This window comes from Ranitomeya variabilis, chromosome 8, assembly GCF_051348905.1.
Source record: "Ranitomeya variabilis isolate aRanVar5 chromosome 8, aRanVar5.hap1, whole genome shotgun sequence".
Classification (NCBI taxonomy): Eukaryota; Metazoa; Chordata; class Amphibia; order Anura; family Dendrobatidae; genus Ranitomeya; species Ranitomeya variabilis.
The window spans coordinates 59,648,031-59,671,015 of NC_135239.1; the positions used below are offsets into that span (position 1 = coordinate 59,648,031).

At 44.5% G+C, this 22,985-nt stretch overlaps 1 protein-coding gene across 2 annotated transcripts in view; it reads right to left on the reverse strand.

Moving 5' to 3' along the window:
* PKN2 (protein kinase N2) overlaps positions 1–22,222 on the reverse strand; it is a 140,653-nt gene extending 118,431 nt beyond the window's left edge. The window contains exon 1 of one of the 2 annotated variants that reach the window (XM_077276584.1): positions 21,741–22,222. In XM_077276584.1, the coding sequence (XP_077132699.1) occupies positions 21,741–21,785 (45 nt within the window). In that variant the 5' untranslated portion in view covers positions 21,786–22,222. The remainder of the gene's footprint in view (positions 1–21,740) is intronic. The other variant, XM_077276585.1, reaches the window with a different exon arrangement.
* Between the last annotated feature and the right edge of the window lie 763 nt (positions 22,223–22,985).

A 22,985-nucleotide genomic window follows, 5' to 3' on the forward strand; every position in this document is an offset into this window, starting at 1 on the left:
GTATGTTCACATGTGTTGCTTTATGCACCATATTTGGTGAGTAAAATATGCAGTGCCTGAGGGCTGGGTACCCACGATCTGGAACTAGCAGCTCTTTGGACGCAGCATATGTCCGCTGTGTCCAAAGCGCTGCCGTCTACTGAATGCAGGTAAATCCGCATGTGTTCACTGAACCGTGAGGATTCACCGCTTTCAATGCATTCTATTGGTGACATTTTTCTAGCGGAGACTCTCATCTCCGCAAAAGAAACTGACATGCTGCAGTCTGGAAAGATGCACCGCATGTCAGCCTCCACGGATGAGCGGCTGGCGTCTTCAAATCCCATCCACTATGCTGTAACATCTGGCCGTTGCTTAAGTACGCAGCGTCAAACCCGCAGCAACTCCAGATCGTGGGCACGAACCCTAACAGCACAAGCATAATCAATGAAATTTCTCATGCACACGCTGCTTTTTCTTTCCGTTCCTATTTTAAGCCCTGCTGCGCTTTTTGCCACGACACAGCATGTCAATTCTTTAAGCGCTTTTTGTACTGTTTTCATCTACTGAAAAAAACAAACAAAAAAACGCAAGTATAACTGCTGCAAACAAACGACAAAAGTAGAATATAGGAACATACCCCAAGTAACACATTTTGGAGAACTTCTTCAAAACTTCTGACGCGTCAGTGACATTTCATCAGTGAGAGACCAAGGTGCTCATTCAGACCCCCCATAAATCACTAAAATTAAGGAGCAAGCAATGCTTTCCTTCTACTCTGTAGTTGGCTGTATGAACTCTATTATGCCCATCTCTGTCGGAGAATGCGTCGCTGCTTCTGCTCTTTAGTACCGAGATCGGATGTCTGCATGAATCATTAGTGTGATGGGCTGTCGTCTCCCCCAGTGGTGAAAACTTCTGCCACATTTTTTTGCAATTTCACTGCACTTATAATTTACATCACTCCTTAATTTCCAGGACACCGCACCCTGCAAAAAATAAAAATTAGGCCCACACATGGGCATATCGATAGAAAAAAAAAAAAAAAGTTGTGGTTCAGGGAAGAAGAAGAAAAAAAAAATAGAAGTGCAAAAATGAAAAGTTCTTGGATCCTTAAGGGGATAAAGAAAATACTTTGAACAGGTATAGCGAGGTTTAACCCCTTAGTGACAGAGTCAATTTGGTACTTAATGACCGGGCCAATTTTTACAATTCTGACCACTTTATGAGGTTACAACTCTGGAACGCTTCAATGGATCCCGCTGATTCTGAGATTGTTTTTTCGTGACATATTGTACTTCATATTATTGGTAACATTTCTTCGATATTTCTTGCGATTATTTATGAAAAAAATGGAAATATGGCGAAAATGTTTACAATTTTGCAATTTTCAAACTTTGTATTTTTATGCCCTTAAATCAGAGAGATATGTCACACAAAATAGTTAATAAGTAACATTTCCCACATGTCTACTTTACATCAGCACAATTTTGGAACCAAAATTTTTTTAAAGTTGACCAACAATTTCTCATTTTTACACCACCATTTTTTTTTTAGGGACCACATCACATTTGAAGTCATTTTGAGGGGTCTATATGATAGAAAATAACCAAGTGTGACACCATTCTAAAAACTGCACCCCTCAAGGTGCTCAAAACCACATTCAAGAAGTTTATTAACCCTTTACGTGCTTCACAGGAACTGAAACAACGTGGAAGGAAAAAATTAACATTTTACTTTTTTTGCAAACATTTTAATTCAGAACCATATTTTTTTATTTTCACAAGTGTAAAAACAGAAATTTAACCATACATTTTCTCCTGAATATGCCGATACCCCATATGTGGGGATAAACCACTGTTTGGGCGCACCGCAGAGCTTGGAAGAGAAGGAGCGCCGTTTGACTTTTTCAATGTAGAATTGGCTGGAATTGAGATCGGATGCTATGTCATGTTTAGAGAGCCCCTGATGTGCCTAAACAGTGGAAACGCTGCACAAGTGACACCATTTTGGAAACTAGACCCCTTAAGGAACTTATCTAGATGTGTGGTGAGCACTTAAAACCCCCAAGTGCTTCACAGAAGTTTATAAAGTAGAGCCGTGAAAATAAAAAATCACATTTGTTTACACAAAAATGATCTTTTCGCCCACAAATTCTTATTTTCACAAGGGTAACAGGAGAAATTAGACCACAAAAGTTGTTGTGCAATTTCTCCTGAGCACGTCGATACCCCATATGTGGGGGTAAACCACTGTTTGGGCGCACCGCAGAGCTTGGAAGAGAAGGAGTGCCATTTTACTTTTTCAATGTAGAATTGGCTGGAATTGAGATCGGACGCCATGTCGCGTTTGGAGAGCCCCTTATGTGCCTAAACAGTGGAAACCCCCCACAAATGACAGCATTTTTGAAACTAGACCCCTTAAGGAACTTATCTAGATGTGTGGTGAGCACTTTAAACCCCCAGGTGCTTCACGGAAGTTTATAACGTAGAGCCGTGAAAATAAAAAATAAAAAAAAATCGCATTTTTTCTACAAAAATTATCTTTTTGCCCCCAAATTTTTATTTTGACAAGGGTAACAGGAGAAATTAGACCACAAAAGTTGTTGTGCAATTTCTCCTGAGTAAGTCGATACCCTACATGTGGGGGTAAACCACTGTTTGGGCGCACCGCAGAGCTTGGAAGAGAAGGAGTGCCGTTTTACTTTTTCAATGTAGAATTGGCTGGAATTGAGATCGGACACCATGTCGCGTTTGGAGAGCCCCTGATGTGCCTAAACAGTAGAAACTCCCCACAAGTGACCCCATTTTGGAAACTAGACCCCTTAAGGAACTTATCTAGATGTGTGGTGAGCACTTTAAACCCCCAAGTGCTTCACAGAAATTTATAACGTAGAGCCGTGAAAATAAAAAATCCTTTTTTTTCCCTCAAAAATGATTTTTTAGCCTGAAATTTTGAGACAAAAGATTTTTAGCCCCCAAGTTTTTATTTTCACAAGGGTAACAGGAGAAATTGGACCCCAAAAGTTGTTGTCCAATTTATCCCGAGTACGCTGATGTCCCATATGTGGGGGTAAACCACTGTTTGGGCGCACGGCAGAGCTCAGAAGGGAGGGAGCACCATTTGACTTTTTGAGCACAAAATTGGCTGTGGCGTTTAGAGACCCCCTGATGTACCTAAACAGTGGAAACCCCCCAATTCTAACTCCAACCCTAACCCCAACACACCCCTAACCCTAATCCCAAAGCTAACCATAACCCTAATCAAAACCCTAAACCGAACACACCCCTAATCCTAATCTCAACCCTAACCTCAAAACCTAACCCTAATCCCAATACACCCCTATCCCTAATCCCAACCCTTAACCCTAATCCCAAATGTAACCCTAATGCCAACCCTAATCCAAACCCTAATCCCAACTCTAACCCTAACTTAGCCCCAACCCTAGCCCTAACTTTAGCCCTAAACCTAGCCCCAACCCTAACCCTAACTTTAGCCCCAACCCTAGCCCTAACCCTAGCTCTAACCCTAATCCTAGCTCTAACCCTAGCCCTAACCCAAGCCCTATCCCTAACCCTAAGGCTATGTGCACACGTTGCGGATTTTGCTGCGGATCCGCAGCGTTTCCGCAGCTGCGGGTCCGCAGCAGTTTCCCATGAGTTTACAGTACAATGTAAACCTATGGGAAACATAAAACGCTGTGCCCATGCTGCGGAAAAAACCACGCGGAAACGCAGCGGTTTACATTCCGCAGCATGTCAATTCTTTCTGCGGATTCCGCAGCGGTTTTACACCTGCTCCATAATAGAAAACCGCAGGTGTAAAACCGCAGGGGAATCCGCACAAAAACTGCAGTACATCCGCGATAAATCCGCAGGAAAAACGCAGCGTTTTGGCTCTGCGGATTTATGAAATCCGCTGCGGAAAAATCCGCAGAGAACCATTCTACGTGTGCACACATCCTAACCCTACCCCTAACCCTACCCCTAATTGGAAAATTAGAAATTCATTAGAAATTCATACATTTTTTTAATTTTATTATTTTTTCCTTAGTAAGGGGGTGATAAAGGGGGGGGGGGGTTATTTACTATTTTTTTTATTTTGATCACTGTGATAGGATCTCACAGTGACCAAAATAAAACAAGTGGAAGAATCTTTCTCTGCCGGCCGGCAGATCATGGCGGGCGCACTGCGCATGCGCCCGCCATTTTCTTACCGGAGCAAGAAGCCAGCGGCCAGCAGAAGAAGCAGGAGGACCCAGGGACACCGGTAAGTATAACAGGGTCCCCGAATCCCCCTATTTCTCTGTCCTCTGATGTGCGATCACATCGGAGGACAGAGAATGACATCGCTTTTTTTTTTTTTTTTTTTGCGGTCGCCGGTAAACAGTTAATTACCGGCGATCGCAAAACAGGGGTCGGTAAAAACCGACCCCGATCATGTTCTTTGGGGTCTCGGCTACCCCCGGCAGCCGAGACCCTAAAGATATTCCGGGTGCCGGGCGCACTACGCATGCGCCCGCCATTTTTTCCCCTGAAAAAGATGGCGTCGCCCATGGGGAGCCACGAGGAGCACCGGGGGAGATAGATGAGTATTGGGGGGCTATCGGGGACCCCATTTCGCTGTCCTCTGATGTGCGATCACATCGGAGGACAGAGAAATTAAATGGCAAATCGCGTTTTGGTTTTTTTTGTTGCGACCGCCGGTAAACGGTTAATTACCGGCGATCGCAACTCGGGGGTCGGTAAACCCCCCCCCCCGAATCATGTTCTCTGGGGTCTCGGCTACCCTCGGCAACCGAGACCCCCAGAGAAGATCCGACTCTGGGGGGCGCTATTCACTTTTTCCACAGCGCCGTTAATTAACGGCACTGTGGTTTAAGTACCCTTAGCGGCCGCCGTTAAAAGGGGTATCGGCGGTCGTTAAGGGGTTAAAGCTATGATGTTAGTATCCTTCCCCCCTACCCCTGCCCAGGAGCTGTGGTACGATCAGACCATGTTCCTGTACAGTCAGACACGGCCATTACACAGTACACAGCAGGGGCACGTTTATAAGATTATCTCAGCACAGGAACATTTTATTTAAACACATCAAATTGTGGAACTTATTATTATTTCAGGATTTATTGGATTAAAATGAACTCTTGTTTGTGGGAAACCCCCTTTAAGAGGTGACTAAAAGGACAAGTCACTGGGGCTTATCCCCATCTGGCTAAGCGAGGTCTATCCCCATACGTACATAGGTAGAGACTTGTCCATCAGACAGAGGTAGGCAGGAAGAAGCTCATGGGAATCTTGTGCAAAATCAGCAAAGGAGTATGCAGTCAGAAATGCAATATTCAGCATGCCCACTACACAGGAACATGAGACCACAAATTAGGTAATGCTAAAACTTCCATATTTTTAATCTGGAAAACTAACCATCTATATGTGCCCATAAAAGTAATGTACACCTATACACAGTAGCAGGATCCATCACTATTATACATGTTTATAGCGCCATTTATTCCATGGCGCTTTACATGTGAAAAGAGGGCAAATATAGACAAATACATTAAACATGAGCACACAGAAACAAGGCACACAGGTACATAAGGAGGGAGGACCCTGCCCGCTAAACAGAGTTCCCTTGGTAAGCCGCCCCATACACAGTGATAACAGCTGATCGGTGGAGGGTGTTGGGTTTCACATCCATCTGATCTTAATGACTTATCTGAGGATAGGTGATCAACAAAAATGTGGAAAACCCAATTAAGCAACTTTATCAATGGTCTTCATTAAACATTTTCTACCACTTTGCCGATGAAGACTATCCATAATAGAGATTAGAGAATTTGGGTGGAGTCTGCGGCCCCAACTATAGGGCACGGAGGTAAAGGAAGCAACAAAAAAACAACACAAAAAACACACAATACTCACCTCACTGCTCACGTATCCCTACAACCACGCTGCCTGCGAAGAAACCCTAGAGCAAAACAGGGAACGTTCAATTCACGGAGAATAACTTTGTTGAACACAGAATTTCCTGGCAAAATCCAGGCGATTTATGAATTGGAATCTCATCTGATCAGCTCATCTCCAGTCTGTAGCAAAAATGTTTCTACCCAACAGTGCTTTGGACTCTGATCCTCCCTCCCTTCTCTCAGTTTTAAAAGGGAACCCATCATGTCCCCAAATGTGCAGGTTAAGTGTGTTCTTATTGTATGTGCATACGTTCTTGAGCTGAATGTTTGACCCCGTGAAAATAAATACCCCTACAGTCACCTCCAGCGGTGTCGGCAGTCGCGTTCCTGTGACTCACGTGAGGTTATGGGAGGGGGGGTTGTCAAGTATTTGGTGACTAAATTTCATCACCATTTCTGAATGTTTTTGGCAGGAAAAACACAGAGGCAAAAGCATGCGGTTTTTTTTTTTTTTTTTACATGTGTTTGGTGCATATTTTTCCCCACTCAGTTTGTGTGAAATCTACAGCAAAAAAATTGACATTCTGCTGATTTTAAATCTGCACCAAAATATACAGGTCACAAACAAGCAACGCGTGCACGAGACTTCAGGATGCTCTGGCATCAGGAAACCCTCCACATTTTGTGACAAATCTGCGAGAGAAAAAAAAAACAAAAACATCAAATCAGCCACATGTGCCTAGGCCCTCTTCCTCCCACGAGCTGCCGGCTTTCAGTCATCACTCAGTGTATAATGAGGCGGCTGTAGCCACGGCCCCGCCACATTCACTGACAGCCGGCTCAGCAGTACATCAGTTCATGTCCTCCCAGGAGCCGGGCATGGCTTCAGAACACTATTAAGCTGAAGAATAACCCTATACCTGCAGGTTAATAGCGTTTGGGGACATGACAGGTTCCCTTTAAAGCAACTAAAATCACTAGAGCACATGAAAAATCATCAGATTGTTATTCAGGAAAAATGGACAATCACCATATGCATTATCATCCGTATGGCGTCCATTTTTATAGAACTCAAAATTTCATAACATTTACAATATCATATGTTAATAATGTATCTGTGAAGATTGGATGCAATACTAATGATCTGTATGGGAACCCTTTTTTTTTTTTTAATTTACCAGCAGCAGAGTTTCTTGAGAACACGTGAGAAATTGAAGCATTTTTTTTTTTTTCACACAGACATTTGAACGCACCCACAGTCTGGATTCAGATGTCCGTTTTTCATGCTCTTTGGTAGTCACGGATAGAACATGTATGTACCCATCATAGTCTTCCGAGGCTGTTCACGCATCGTTTTTATGCGAGTCCGCAACAAAAACAAAAAAAAATCTGGCAGACATGTCTTATTTTTTGTTGTTTCAGCATCAGATGAAAATCACCCATACGTGTCCGGTATTTAGTCACTGAAAACCATCAGTGTGCAGTCCGTGAGTAACGTGTAGGAAAAATGTTGTGACAATCACTTATGAAACACTGATGGTAACAACCGACTAAGGCTGCTTTCACACTAGTCCATCGGTACGGGCCGTCGCAAACCGTCGGCCCGATGGACAGTGTGTTAATCACAATGTGTTCAGCGGATGCAGTCTTATGATGCTTCCGCTGCCCCATTGTAAGGTCCAGGGAGGAGGGGGCGGAGTTTTGGCCGCCCATGCGCGGTCGAAAATGGCGGACTAGACGCACAAAAAAAGTTACATGTAATTTTTTTTGTGGCGGCGGTGCGCCAAAACACGACAACAGTCGCACGATGGTTGCAACGTGTGGCGATACGTCGCTAATGTTAGTCTATGGGGAAAAAACGCATCCTGCAGACAACTTTGCAGGATGCGTTTTTTCTCCTAAACAACGCATTGCGACGTCTGCCGAAAAACGCTAGTGTGAAAGTAGCCTAAGGGTATGTGCATACGTTGCGGAATTGGGTGCGGATTTTTCCGCACTGTTTTTGGTAAATCCGCAGGGAAACCGAACTGCGGATTTACCACGGAATTACCGTGGATTTACTGCGGTTTTTGTGCGGATTACACCTGCGGATTCCTATTGAGGAGCAGGTGTAAACCGCTGCGGAATCCGCACAAAGATTTGACATGCTGCGGAAAATAAACCGCTGCGTTTTTGCGCTTTTTTTTCTGCAGCATGTGCACGCTGGATTTTCTTTTCCATAGGTTTACATAGTACTATACACCGCATGGAAAACTGCTGCGGATCTGCAGGCAAATCTGCAACGTGTGCACATACCCTAAAGACTGGATGACTCGGAACTAAAACAATGAAAATCATACCATTTTTTTACGTAGGTGAAAAACCATTGACATCTGTATAAGGTCTTAAAAGGTAGCAGGAATGAGAGGGTTGTACACAGATCTCCACAATGTGGACAGAAGAGAGGGCATATATACAGTGGCAGGGAGGGCAGAGAAAGAAAACAGGCTTTAGGAAAGAAGAAAAGCACATGAATAGCAAATACGTGTAGGAAAGAAGCTTTTCTAATACATAAGCTAATGAAGACAGCAGCAACCTGGATAAATAAAAATGCAACATCCAGCCTGTATTACTGGGAGAGACACTCCCACAAGAGACAAACCTGAAACTTGGATCACGCTTCAAACTGCCTATGAGCAGTCTGAAAACGAAAGAAGGAATGAAGATTGCAGACTGACCCTTAGTGTAGTTTATTTAAACACCAACATGTGAAAGAAAAAAAAAAAACATTTTTTGTGTGGCAAAGGTGTCCACATCCTTTAAAACAGAGGTGTCAAACTGCATTCCTCGAGGGCCGCCAACAGGTCATGTTTTCAGGATTTCCTTGTATTGCACAGGTGATAATTTAATCACCTGCACAGAATGATTCCAGCACCTTGTGGAATGCTAAGGAAATCCTGAAAACATGACCTGTTGGCGGCCCTCGAGGAATGCAGTTTGACACCTCTGCTTTAAAACGTAACAACCCCAGAACTCTGACTGAAGGCGTCTGTCACTACATGAATCCTAAAGACTTGTAGATCTTCTAGATAAGTTTGGGAGAATTTACAACTGCTTCAGATCAGAGCTGGAGAACATTCTGCCAAAAGTCTCCGATTAGCTCATGCTCGTACTCTCCTCTTTCTCCAAGTCATCTGTAAAGAACAGTCATTTGCTGCAATGACTAACAGAACAGGAATGTTTTACGATTTCGTCATGTTTGAAAATTGGTGAAGATTTTGAGTGTAACAAGTGATTTTAATCTAGGATCCCACCAAAATCTCTACTGTTCTTCCCTTTAAGGATGTTACTTTACATGCCAACCATTCCAGCAAAGTCACTATACCCCACTTATTACGTTTTGCAGCAGTTTCTTTTTCATCTAAATATAAAAGTCGTATCTTAACACTCACATTTCAGCATTTTGCCATTTTTGAATATTTTAAAAGCCGTGAGTGGGATAAACTTCAGTTATATTAAAACTTAAAAAGATATTAACACAAATTTCTTATTTCATTAATTTGGTAATTTGTTTTTTTTCTCCCAAGTACTTTGGATTAACAGTAGAGTATGAACCGTCAGTCTTAGTAACTCTCCAATTGGCTTATGATGCATAATCCTAAATACGGTATGCCGAGACGCTCTGCATCAGCATCACAAAAGCAACAGAATTTATAAAGTACGAAACATCCCCATCTACATACAGCATGAGAAAAAGATTGCCTAGATCAGTTCCAGGCTGAGCCAATTCAGCAACGTGACACATACCATGCATCTCAGACATGATGTCCACATTTACACTTTTATGTGGGAAGGAAAGAGACATCCCTCTATGTAAACCACAGGGCAGTAATCACCCCCGAGAATGATACCTGCGCCACCTGTCTGTTTTAACAAATACCCCTAGAACCAAATGAATCATCATACTTTACATACCCCTTTGAGGGGAATCTGCCACCAGGTTTTTGCTATGTAATCTGAGAGCAGAATAATGTAGCGGCAGAGACCCCGACTCCAGAGATGTGTCACTTGCTGGTCTGCTTGCTATCATTTTGTTACAATCCGTTTTCTCTGCTGCAGATCTAGCAGAGCTGAGAATGCTGAGCTCTGTATATCCCTGCCCACACAAACAGGGCTGTGGAGTCGGTAAGCCAAACCTCAGTCTCCTCCTCCTCCTCCTCAATTTCCATGACACCAACTCCACCAAAATAGGCTACGACTCCGACTCCACCTCCACAGCCCTGCACACAACTGATTTGCAGCTGTGTACACCGTGCATAGGGAAAAAGCTACTAATCAGTGGTGGGGTTACACAGAGCAGTTGACTAGGGGGAAGGCAGCTAGTCCTGTAGGGATAATCTCCAGTTGTACAAAAGGTATACATTATCAACCAGTTCAAGGGCGGATCATTTTACCAAAGCTCTGGAGTCTGTAAGCCAAACCTCTGACTCCTCAATTTCCCCAGACTCCGAACCCTCAGCTCTGTTCACTACTGAGCATGTACATAAAGTGCAGCACAGATTCATCTTGGCTCCGACCCCACAGCCCTGGTCACTACTGAGCATGTACATAAAGTGCAACCCAGATTCATCTCTCCTCCGACCCCCACAGCCCTGGTCACTACTTAGCATGTACATAAAGTGCAGCCCAGATTCATCTCACCTCCGACCCCACAGCCCTGGTCACTACTTAGCATGTACATAAAGTGCAGCACAGATTCATTTCAACTAAAAGCAGAGATCCTAAGATCAGGAACAGAACAGACATTTATAAGACATTTCATAACTTTCGCAAATTCACAGCACATTCTGCATTGTACTACTGTACCCAATTTATATTTTAGGAGTTGGTCAATTTTATACCGACTCCACCAGAATGGACACAGACCACACAGCCCTGATGACAACTCCACTTGAAAAGCTCTTTCTACCACAAATCCGTGACAATACGCACATTTAATATACAAATTTTGTGAAATATTTCACCCAACACAATGCAAAGGATGAACTCCATACTTTATCTGCAGCATGCTCTGTTTTCCATGCGGAAAGAAAATAAGCTTCACAACTGTCCATTTCTTCTTCACAGACCGAGAACACAAATCCCCTACTGTGTACATGGATACCTAAGCTACTGCAATGTCCTGCACACGGGGTACAAATCAGAAGAACTTTCCTACATTTCTAATTGGAGGTATTTGCTATTATTATTACACCTACTACATATAATGATAGCATCTTGGAGAAGGGTATAGCCCTTTAAATGTTTAAGAATAAAAAAAAGAGGTGGTTGCAACCAACTATTAGTATTTGGCTACATTCCTATGATGAGCTTTGGTGAGATTCTGAAAATAGGTTACTTACATTTTTTTGAAAATACGCAGAGTAAAAAAACTCACTAAAAACTCAACGTGGGAACGTAGCATTATCTGCTGGATTTGCAGCTTGGCCAGGCCATGATGACATTCCCCAATCCAGCTTTGATTTCAAAGGGTAGAAGTGCAATTTACAAAAAATGTTCTATTAACAAATTTGGAATTGCAGACATATTTCACGTACACACTCCACTTGATAAAGTAAATCATAAAATTGTATCATTTCTAAGACATGGATGCAAACACTTCGTAGTCAATGAGCAGAAAGAATTTATCAAATACAGAGCTTCCTCCTAGAAATCCTTTGCTGGGTTTTTCCATCAGCAGTGATCGGTTGCTGCTTATTTGTGGGCCCTTTCTGCTTTCAATGATGTTACATTCTCATGTCCGGGGGTCTCCTTATTTCAGCTCAGCAGCCTCGCGGGCATGTCCAAGGCTGGAGAGTTTGGGTTAGGAGAGCTGCACCTGGTCCAGAAGTCACGGACAAGTGAATATATCCTAAGGCCAGATTCATATCAGTACATCGGTGTGCAGAGGCGAAATTCGGAAAATTCTGTCACTATCCAAATACTTCTATACCCAACTGTTCTTGCCCTCTTTATGCATCCACTTTTAGATTTTAAACTAAAAACAAAAACACAACACCCAATGTTTGGCAGCTGCTGGAAGTTGTGATCTCTGAAAGCTTTTATTGATAACATTGTTAGAGTGGTTCTCCTGACTTATGACTAGTGCTGTCTCCGTACTACAGCTCTATGTACAAAGAGGGCATATACAAGCACTGCACTAATCTACGCACTTAACCTAAAGCTTTTCCTGATGAATACTTTAATATTCCCATAGGCCCCCATTAAATCAGAGGATGACCAAAACTATGCTTCTTTGCATCTCGTAATGTTTGCTTTGCTATATATCGAAAACCGCAATAGACAAGATAATACAGAAATCTACATTTATTTTACTATGGGCTCCTATGGTGGGCAGATGCCCAGGCATACATCCTGACTGTGACCACTGTCGGGCATACATCTTCTGAGCGTATGTGGCCAGTAGAAGCCATAAACAGTGTGATTCTAACTAAACTTTAGGGGCGTCGTATCCTACATCTGTTTTTCACCATCCAAGTTCAGACCATGATGTATGGTACAGCCACGGGTAGTCTGACCCAAACTGGACATCCTCATGTGTGCCCATGAGGGCCTTGGGGTTGGACAGGAGACCTACAGCCGGTCTGTTCTCATGTGATGGAACACGGATGTGTGAAAGTGGGCTTTGGCAACAGGTTCTCTTTGACCATAGTTCGCTGCCATGTAAGAGGACCCTATATTTCTCATGAAACAGGCGCCAGCTCGGCCACTGTAATCATCATTGAATTATAATGATGTTTGCTGTCAGCACCTTAGATTGATTACATATCTTTACCCAAACTGTTCCTAGCTGAATCCCCAGTTGCCAACCACATGAAATAACAGTTTGCTGAATGCTCATTTGGATTACAGCTATTTAGGTAGGAACACATGGCTGCCACAGAACAGCAGAAAACTGCAGCCTGTAATAGATCATTACCAACATAAAATCAAAGAGCTTTACCTCTTTACACCATAACCACTGTAAATAGGGAGCTAAACAACTTACCAGTCTAGACCTAGGAAGTCAGCTGCCTAAACCCACCGATAGCTGCTCCATTCCAGGTCCCGGCCGCTTTACCTTCAGTCTTTGCTCTGGTCATACACAAAGCAGCCAGGACCTGGAATAGAGCAGCTATCGGTGGCTTGGAGCCTTCATATACACTGCTCTGGTCATGTATGGACACAAGAGCAGGAGTGCGAGGGGTTGAAGGCATATTTAATTAGCTAGGCAAACCCCCTTCACTACTGTTGCAGAAGAGGGGCTGACCACTGAAATAATAGCATGAGATCACTGCTAGAGTTTAAAATTCACAGCTGATTTTGATATAAACTTTTTTTTTTCCTACAAAATCCTCTGGACACAGGTTTTGGGCACAAGGGGTGCTCATTAAAGCTGAGCAAATTTTTCAAAATTCATTTTCGATAATTGTGATTGCCGACCAAAAATATTGTTTTTGCAATATTCGCTAAACACAGCCAAATGTCATTAGAGTTAATGGGAATAGAAATGAATGAATATGTTCGGAAAAGACCATCAAACAAATTCAGCACAAATAAAGCAAATCCAGATTCGGCTACTGATTCCGAGTATATCCACTCAACTCCAGTGCTCATACTCATTCTCCTGACTCCAATATGACCATGTATGCTCAGAGCAGCTGAATGTGCATGTTTATTTCAACAAGAGCAGAATGTTATTTGCTAAACCTGCATAAAACGTGTAGTAATGATCGAACATGAACGGATAAGGTGTTATCCGAGCATGCTCATGTGCTAATCGAGTGGCGTGCTCAAAAAATATGCTCAAGTGCGCGCGTCTGCCTGTCTCTTGGCTCTTCGACGGCCACAACACATGCAGTCGCAGGGACGCAAACATATGTTTCGAGCACGCCGAAGACCCTCGGTTAGCACCTGAGCATGCTCAGATAACACTGCATCCAAGCACATTCGCTCATCACTAAATACGTATGCTGTATACTGTAAGCGCTAGCAAATACTGAAAAAAATCACAAGTGTTCCCCGATCTCCAGCGCCGCTCCGGTCCTCCTCTGGGTTATGTAATGGGTCTTCAACTCATCAGATCACACAGGATTCTGTGTGTGAGCCAGAAGTCACCATTAGCGCTCACACACACAACCAATGTTCTCATACAAGTGCTACTGTGGTCTTCACGGATAACACTTGCACCTATGATATTCTATGCAGATGTGCAGGTCTGATTTTTTTCTTGGACTGAGATGTCAGATTTTTAACAAAGTGTCAGCTCGAAATCGGCAATAAAGTCTATGGATCTGTGAAAATAAAAATAAATTAAAAAAATTGTACACCACTTGAATGACATTGAGGTCAGACTGACAGAATGGGGGTTGACTGGCAAAACCTCTTTTTCTTCTCCACATTCGATAAAAACAGATACCACTCTGATCAAAGTCAGATCACAATAATTGGACCATTTTTCTCAGATGTGTGAACCTACCCGAACAATGCAATGAAACCTCATTCGGATGCTCCACAGAGATACATTATAAAAGCCACTTCCGGTTCACACAAACCCATGTGTTCTCCGGCTGATTGGAATTGCAGTCACATACCTGAAAAAAATATCTCAGTGGTGCTGGAAATCAGGGAAAACGGCAGTCGGTGATTCTTGGATTGCACTCACAGTACACATTTACACAGGTTTAGCAAAAAAATAACTAAACAGGATTGCTTCTTCAAAGACTTAAGCATGCTGAAATCCAACATTTCCATTACGAACACACTGGAAATCTTCTGCCACAAGGTGAATGTTTAAAATGGACCTGAACTTCAGCTGACATGTTGTGTTATATACTTGTATTCTGGAATATATCTAAGAACTGTGTGCAGCTTCTCTGTTATTCCTCCCGAAAACGTATGACTGTATTTGTTAGCAACATTTGTGACCCTACATATTCTGTCCATCCAGTGTTGTCAGTGTCATGCAGGGATTAGATGGAATGCAAAATCCTAAAACGCTCCAAAAATTCATATGGATTTCAAGTATCTAGAGAATCCAACAGGACACATTGCAGATGTAATATATGGACTTTATGCTTCTACTGACCTGAACTTACAGCGCCATAGATCCCTATGACACTGCAGGTTCGGTCCAGTAGAATGGAAAGCCCAGGAGCACTTTGTTACTGTTGGCGTCACTTTGCTTTTACTGGGTGGCTGAATGGTCTCACATTATAGGCATGTGTTTGCCTGGAAAAGCCAAGTAGAGCCACTGTATTTTAGCAAGCAGCAGGGGGCAACATCCGTCAGACCCCCGCCAATTCTGTTGATTAGGCTACTTTCACACTGGCGTTTACTGCAATACGTCGCAATGCGTCGTTTTGCCGAAAAAACGCATCCTGCAAAAGTGCTTGCAGGATGCGTTTTTTTTTTGCATTGACTTACATTAGCGACGCATTTGCGACGCATTGCCACACGTCGCAACCGTCGTGCGACGGTTGCACCGTGTTGTGGCGGACCGTCGGGACCAAAAAACGTTACATGTAACGTTTTTTGCTCCCGCCGGTCCGCTTTTTCCGACCGCGCATGCGCGGCCGGAACTCCGCCCCCACCTCCACGCACTTCCCCGCACCTCACAATGGGGCAGCGGATGCACTGGAAAAATGCATCCGCTGCCCCCGTTGTGCGGCGGAGACAACGCTAGCGTCGGCCCGACGCTAGTGTGAAAGTAGCCTTACCCATCAATGTATGTTTTGACAAAAAAAAAAAAATATATATATATATATTACAAATGGTAGCTACACCAAATCCAATAAAACAACACTAGAGTCAGTTCTAGAAAATAAGCAAGAAGGCAAACAGCAAGGAAATCATAAAGAGCATCCACAATAAACAGGAAGTTTATCAAGAATGTAAATATCCTGGAATACAGAAGCAGCAAAAACTCCAACGTTTACACACTTATTTATGGATTAAATAAAAAGACAAGATTTTAAAAATGGTCTTCAAGAGGATTACAGAAGCATCACATTGGCCCGACATCCACGGTTCATTTGCTAGAAGTACTGGAGTGGAGTCATTTAAGATTCTGGAAATGTTATATGATAGTTTCTAAATGACTATAATTTCATTTGGCCAACGTGCATGAAGAAGATAAAACTGTTCAACATCTATATTATATTAAAAAGCTTTATCGATGACATGAAAAGCAAGTGTCTCCTACAGCGACATTCACTGCAGGTATTAAACAGAACAGTCTATCTGCTTCATTGGTAATCCTTGCTAGCAATGAAGAACTTTAGTGGTGAGCGAACGTGCTCGGATAAGGCGTTATCCGAACATGCACATAGGATAACCGAGTAACTTCAGCGTACCCAAAAAATACGTTTGAGTCACAATGGCAGCACATCTTGCGGCTGTTCGTTAGGCAATCCCCGCTTGTGTTGCAGCTGTTGAACATTTGCGGGCGCGGGGACTAACATTTTTCGAGCACACCGACGACACTTGGATAGCACCTGAGCATGTTTGGATAACTCCTTATCCTAGCACGTTTGCTCATCACTAAAGAACATCCATTCCTGATGGAAATGACCATCAGATGGCTGGGAGTCATCAGAGGACCATGGGAATGGCGCAGTAGTGTAGGTGTAACCACTATTCCATTCACTCTCTATGGGAGTGAAGGTCCCATATAAGAATTACTGCTAATAAAGTAAATGGAGCAGTAGCTATGCATGCAGATACTAGAGCTCTATTCATGATTGTCCCTTTGTTGGCACCAACTATCAACTATACGGGTAGTGGAATAAAAAAGGTTGGAAAAGTTGTAAACTGTACATGTTACCTACAATGTACTTTTCCTGGTGTAAAATATCAAGCTTTTCGTTGACAATCGAGTGTATTATTTAGAGAATAGTGAATATATTTGCACAACCTGAGTGCAGCGGTCATGTTGGTAGTCCATGGCTGCCGGATGGGAGCCATCTCCTATCTGCTGGAATTCCAGGCACCTCCTGAGATTTGTAGGCCCGAAGCAACATCATTGTTGTGGTGTGACATTGCATCTAGTAATCAGAAAAGGCGACGGGATGCTGGCAAGTAAGAGGGTCTGCAGGGCTGCCATCCGGCAGTCACGGGCTACTGATGTAATCGGTGGACAAGGGTCCTGCAAACAGATTCGCACATCTTCATTATGATCGCATTTAGGGAAAGTCACATTTCCATAGAGCAGCCATATTTTCTTGTCTGCATTACGACCACAAGTCCTGGCCCGACTGTACGCCTTGTGATCAGCTTATATGAGACCAGACATGTGGATGCAGTATGGCCGCTACATGGTCATGTGAATCAGTCCTTAGGAGGGCCAAGATGTCAGACAGAACACGCCACAACTTGCTAAATCACTGAACCAAAAAGCAGCACACACAAGGGGTACAGAGTATGAAAAATAACAAAATGTATAGAAATATCTCACATATACCAGGCAACTAGAAGTAATGACACAAGACAGTCTGTTCCTTCTGAAATACCGTATCCATGTGCCATGCAGCACAACCGGCTTTACTCTCATCCTTTAATTGAATTGGGTCTGGCGATTGGCTTCCGTTTCAGAGCAGCTTATAATTTTCCAAATGCAATAGGGTCCCATAAATAAACGCCTAAGAAGAGGACCAAGATAAGGGAATCACAATGTAATAACACCCGTGGAAAAAGCGGTTCTGCCACCAAGAACCTTACACCTCAGCTATGAGGTTTATAGACAAGGTTACCAGGAACACAGACCAAAACAAAGGATGGCTTACTTCTTGTGACATCTCCCGACTAAAAAGAGAAAACACCTGCTTTAACGACATTTACATTAGGATTCCTTGAAGAACAAGGAAGTAATGCACTTTGTGCGCCTATAACACGGCCAAAAGCGAGGAATCGCTTCTTCTGTCTGCTTAATAGAGCCCAATAATGAGGCAAATAAAAAAACATCATCCACTGTAAACAGCAATATTGTACCACGTCAGCCATAAAAGAGTTAATAAAACTACTCACACATTGTGACTTAGGCCAGGGTCTTATCCGAGAAAATCGGTATGATTATCACTGATCAGGGTGGGATCCAAGTTTCTCAGATGCAGAGAAAAAAAAAATGTTTCTTCATCTTCTACACGCAGTGTGTCTACAAATCTGTCTAACCGGAGCGCGATCCGATGTTTTCCATGGACCCATAGGCATGAATGGGAGAGAGTCATCCAATTATTGGAGGCAACTCGTGCACGTTGCAATTTTTTTCTTTGGACTCAGGAAAAGATTGGACATATGCGTGGACTCATAGAATAACATGGGGGCGAGTGCTATCCATCAAAATGACAGATGGCACTTGTCCGATTATTACGCATCAGCCCTTATAGTCAGTCTCCTGACCGAGGCCTCAGCCAGACCAGCGCATTTTTGGTTCATATGAGGTTTGTGTGCCAGACGAACAGAACATAGACAAGGTAAAGTGAATGGGGTAGTTCACGTGAATGATTGGACATGTGGACCAATGACCAGTGTATAAAAACAAAAAATAAAAGTCACAGCAAGCACTACATTGATGCATTTTTTCTTTTCCAGACTTGCCCATTATACTCAGCGGGTGCAAAAAAACCAACAGATGCCATGCAGGCATCCCATCCTCTTTTAAAGAATCCATTGAAATTCTTAAAAGAAAATGAATTTAGTCTTAGAATATTTTTTAAATGCCATATGCATGTGGCGGAAAAAAAATAAACCTTCAGATGAAAAATCTTTTTTTTTGTCCCCTCTTTGTGAACAAGGGAAGATTTTAACTAAGCTTGTCTGAACCCCACCTGGCGTTGAGGAATACATGGCGCTAGATATAAGGGGATTATACTGTTTCCTCTAGGACGGCGATTAGTAGAAACAAATCCAGGGTGCCTATGCTGAAAAACAATACACCATAAACCGATCGATAATAACTAGACGTGTTCAAAGCAAGAATCAATACAATGCACATTCTACTAGATCATCATGGTCGTAGGCAAGTCATTTCTCACTAGAAGAAATTGGATTATGTGATAATTAGAACGGTATCGTGAGCAGAAGTCTCGGGAACCACAAGGAAAATATTCTCAACTTTATATTTGCCTGGTCATCTAGGACTGGTATAAAATAATACCCTTACATCTATTACTGAAATATGTACAAGAAGAAAAAAAATACATAAAATATACAATAAATCTATATTATATATTAAAATAAACCATACAAAATTATAATGAACCTAACAATCTATATTAAAATTATATTACTGACAAATTATTTACAAGAATAATAATGAATATAATATATACAATGAATCTAATTTATTAAAATTACACAAAAAATAAGATACAAATATATATATACACACGGTATGTTTTAAATTACAATATAAAAAAAAAAATAAACTACTTGAAAAATAATATAATAAATCAGGTGACTTAATGACAACCAAATTAAAGCAAAATTCTAATTAATAAATTACAACACAACCAATAAATTACTTCTAATGACTGACAGGATTTTAACCGACCGACTCCTGCTATACAGCCAGCGGATAAGTCCATATTAAGTCTGCAAGACCCAAATCCTGGCGATTCTACCTAAGCGAATGTGAATCACGGCACGGACACCAGCGGCCCCCTCCTTCACACCAAGGAAATCTAAAAGCTTAGTTTCAAAAGTTGGATCTAAAGAGTTCAATTCATTATTAGTGATGACAAGCGAATATACTCGTTACTTGAGATTTCCCGAGCACGCTCGGGTGACCGAGTATTTTTTAGTGCTCGGAGATTTAGTTTTCTTCGCCGTAGCTGAATGATTTACATCTGTTAGCCAGCATAAATACATGTGGGGGTTGCCTGGTTGCTAGGGAATCCCCACATGTAATCAAGCTGGCTAAGGGTACTGTCACGCTCTGCAACTTTCCAACGATCACGACCAGCGTTACGACCTGGCCGTGATCGTTGGAAAGTCGTTGTGTGGTCGCTGGGGAGCTGTCACACAGACCACTCTCCAGCGACCAACGATGCTGAAGGCCCCGGGTAACCAGGGTAAACATCGGGTTACTAAGCGCAGGGCCGCGCTTAGTAACCCAATGTTTACCCTGGTTACCATCGTAAAAGTAAGAAAAAAAAAACAAAACAGTACATACTCACATTCCGGTGTCCGTCAGGTCCCTTGCCGTCTGCTTCCCGGACTGAGTGCCGCCGTAAAGTGAAAGCAGATCACAGCGGTGACGTCACCGCTGTGATCTGCTCTTACTTTCCGGCCGGCAGTCAGTCAGAGCGAGAAGCAGACGGCAAGGGACCTGAAGGACACCGGAATGTGAGTATGTACGTTTTGTTTTTTTTTTACTTTTACGCTGGTAACCACGGTAAACATCGGGTTACTAAGCGCGGCCCTGCGCTTAGTAACCCGATGTTTACCCTGGTTACAAGTGAACGCATCGCTGGATCGCTGTCACACACTACGATCCAGCGATGACAGCGGGAGATCCAGTGACGAAATAAAGTTTCAAACGATCTGCTACGACGTACGATTCTCAGCAGGGTCCCTGATCGCTGCTGCGTGTCAGACACAGCGATATCGTATGGATATCGCTGGAACGTCACGGATCGTACCGTCGTATCGACAAAAGTGCCACTGTGTGACAGTACCCTAAGAGATGTAAATCATTCAGCTGAGGTTAGGAAAACTAAATCTCCGAGCACTAAAAAATACTTGGAGGTCACCGGAGCATGCTCTGGGAAATCTCAAGTAACGAGTATATTCGCTCATCACCATTCATTATAGTAAATGGTAGGGGGGTCCGTGCCTTGTGGAAGTAATACAAACCCAATAATGATGCCGTGTTACAGCCACAAGACCGGCGTTACACTTATCAGGGATCACTACAATTATCAGTGGTGTCCATGGGATTAGGATGTCACTTGTGAAATAATGATCACTAATGATTTCCCCACTGTGCACGATCAATGGAGATCTTATATGTGATGAGCAGTGACAACAGGGGGGTCTTTGCAGGTGACAATGGGGTTACAGTCTCCCATTATTAGGAGTTTTGGGCAGGACACCCCCTTCTCGGCAGCCAACTTGGGGCAGGACCCCTCTCGGCAGCCCACCAGGGGCAGGACCCCTCTCGGCAGCCCACCAGGGGCAGGACCCCTCTCGGCAGCCCACCAGGGGCAGGACCCCCTCTCGGCAGCCCACCTGGGGCAGGACCCCCTCTCGGCAGCCCACCTGGGGCAGGATCCCCTCTCGGCAGCCCACCTGGGGCAGGATCCCCTCTCGGCAGCCCACCTGGGGCAGGATCCCCTCTCGGCAGCCCACCTGGGGCAGGACCCCCTCTCGGCAGCCCACCTGGGGCAGGACCCCCTCTCGGCAGCCCACCTGGGGCAGGACCCCCTCTCGGCAGCCCACCTGGGGCAGGACCCCTCTCGGCAGCCCACCTGGGGCAGGACCCCCCTCGTCAGCCCACCTGGGGCAGGACCCCCTCTCGGCAGCCCACCTGGGGCAGGACCCCCCTCGTCAGCCCACCTGGGGCAGGACCCCCTCTCGGCAGCCCACCTGGGGCAGGACCCCTCTCGGCAGCCCACCTGGGGTAAGACCCCTCTCGGCAGCTGCCCCCGGAGCAGGCCTGCGCCTGTCATTCATTGCCTGCAGCTCCCAGGATCCCTCTCTGCACAAGTTCTGCACAACTCTCTGCTGCTCACACAAAGTAAGTTCCCCGCTCCCGGGCTTGAGGCAGCGGGCAGCACAGCGGCCACCGTCCTCCCGGAGGCTCCGCACCGTCCACAACAGGTCCCCGCCCCGGGCCCCTCACCTGGTAGTCGGTCAGGATAATCTCCCGGTCCATGTTGGACGCCATGGCGGCTCCGGCTGCTCTTGTCCGAGCACCTGGGGGAATGGAGGGAGGCTCCGAGCACACAGGGGAGGGAGAGAAGTGCCCCCTCCTCACATGAAGAGAAGCGCTGGGAAACCGAGAGGAAGCGGGGATACAGGAAACCAGCAGGGAATGGCAGCACCGCCTCCTCCGCCCTCACCCTGCCCCAGCCCGCAGCCCTCTCAGACCCCCCTCCGACTCTCGCCGCCCGTACTCCGCGCCTGTCGCACCGTTTGCGTGTCACGCTGTCGCACTGGACGACGTTTTGCGACCGTCACGTGATCTCCGGCCAGGGTAGTACACAACGACCCGAGGAGGGTATGCCAAGTGCCGCCTTTACTGCAGCTCCCCCTAGTGTCGGCCCTGGGAACCGCGTGCTGATGGGATATTCCTGCTCTGCCCAGTCAGGGAGGGCGCAGCGCAAAGTGACACAACCATTATTACCCGGCGTTATTATTACCCGGCATTATCACCCGGCGTTATTACCCGGCGTTATCACGGGGAGCTGTGCCCAGTGCTGCCTCCTGCCATTACACATCCCTATGGCCCAGCCACAAGCTTGCTGTAGTGATGGCTCTTAGCCACGTCAGGAAAACCGCGCCAGATTCGAGTCTGTAGGTGAAAAAGCCGCGATTTTCTGTTATCTCCACCTCAGGAAGCCTGCTTTTTGTGTTTTCTTTTTTGCTTCCTGAAACTTTTCTCCTTTTTTATTCCCTGGTACATTTTTTGCAGCCTTTTGCTATGAGAAGTTTTGCAAATAATTTTTTGGGGCAAATTTGAAAATCATTGATGTAACAGCGATAGTGAAAAATGGACGTACGGACCAAAAACTGGTGAAACCCAGATCCAAATATCACATAAAGACATAAAACACGGGTCTGAATGAGGCCTTCAAGGAACCGTCCCCAAAAACATTCCGTCCTCTGTAGTAATCCCCGGGCGCAGTCACATAAATGGGAGTGGGACGCACTGACCACTGACCACTGAAGTCCATGCTGTGACCCGCGGGTGGGGAGAGTGGCCGGCCAGTCCGCGCCCTGCGGCCCCATTTCTACGGCCATCTGAACCCGAAGGTGAGGTTCCCATGTTGAGTTTTTGACGCCGCATATTACAGATCCAGCAAAATGGATGGCGTTTATAGAATCTCATTCACATTGAGCTTTTTTTACTCAGCATAATCCGAAC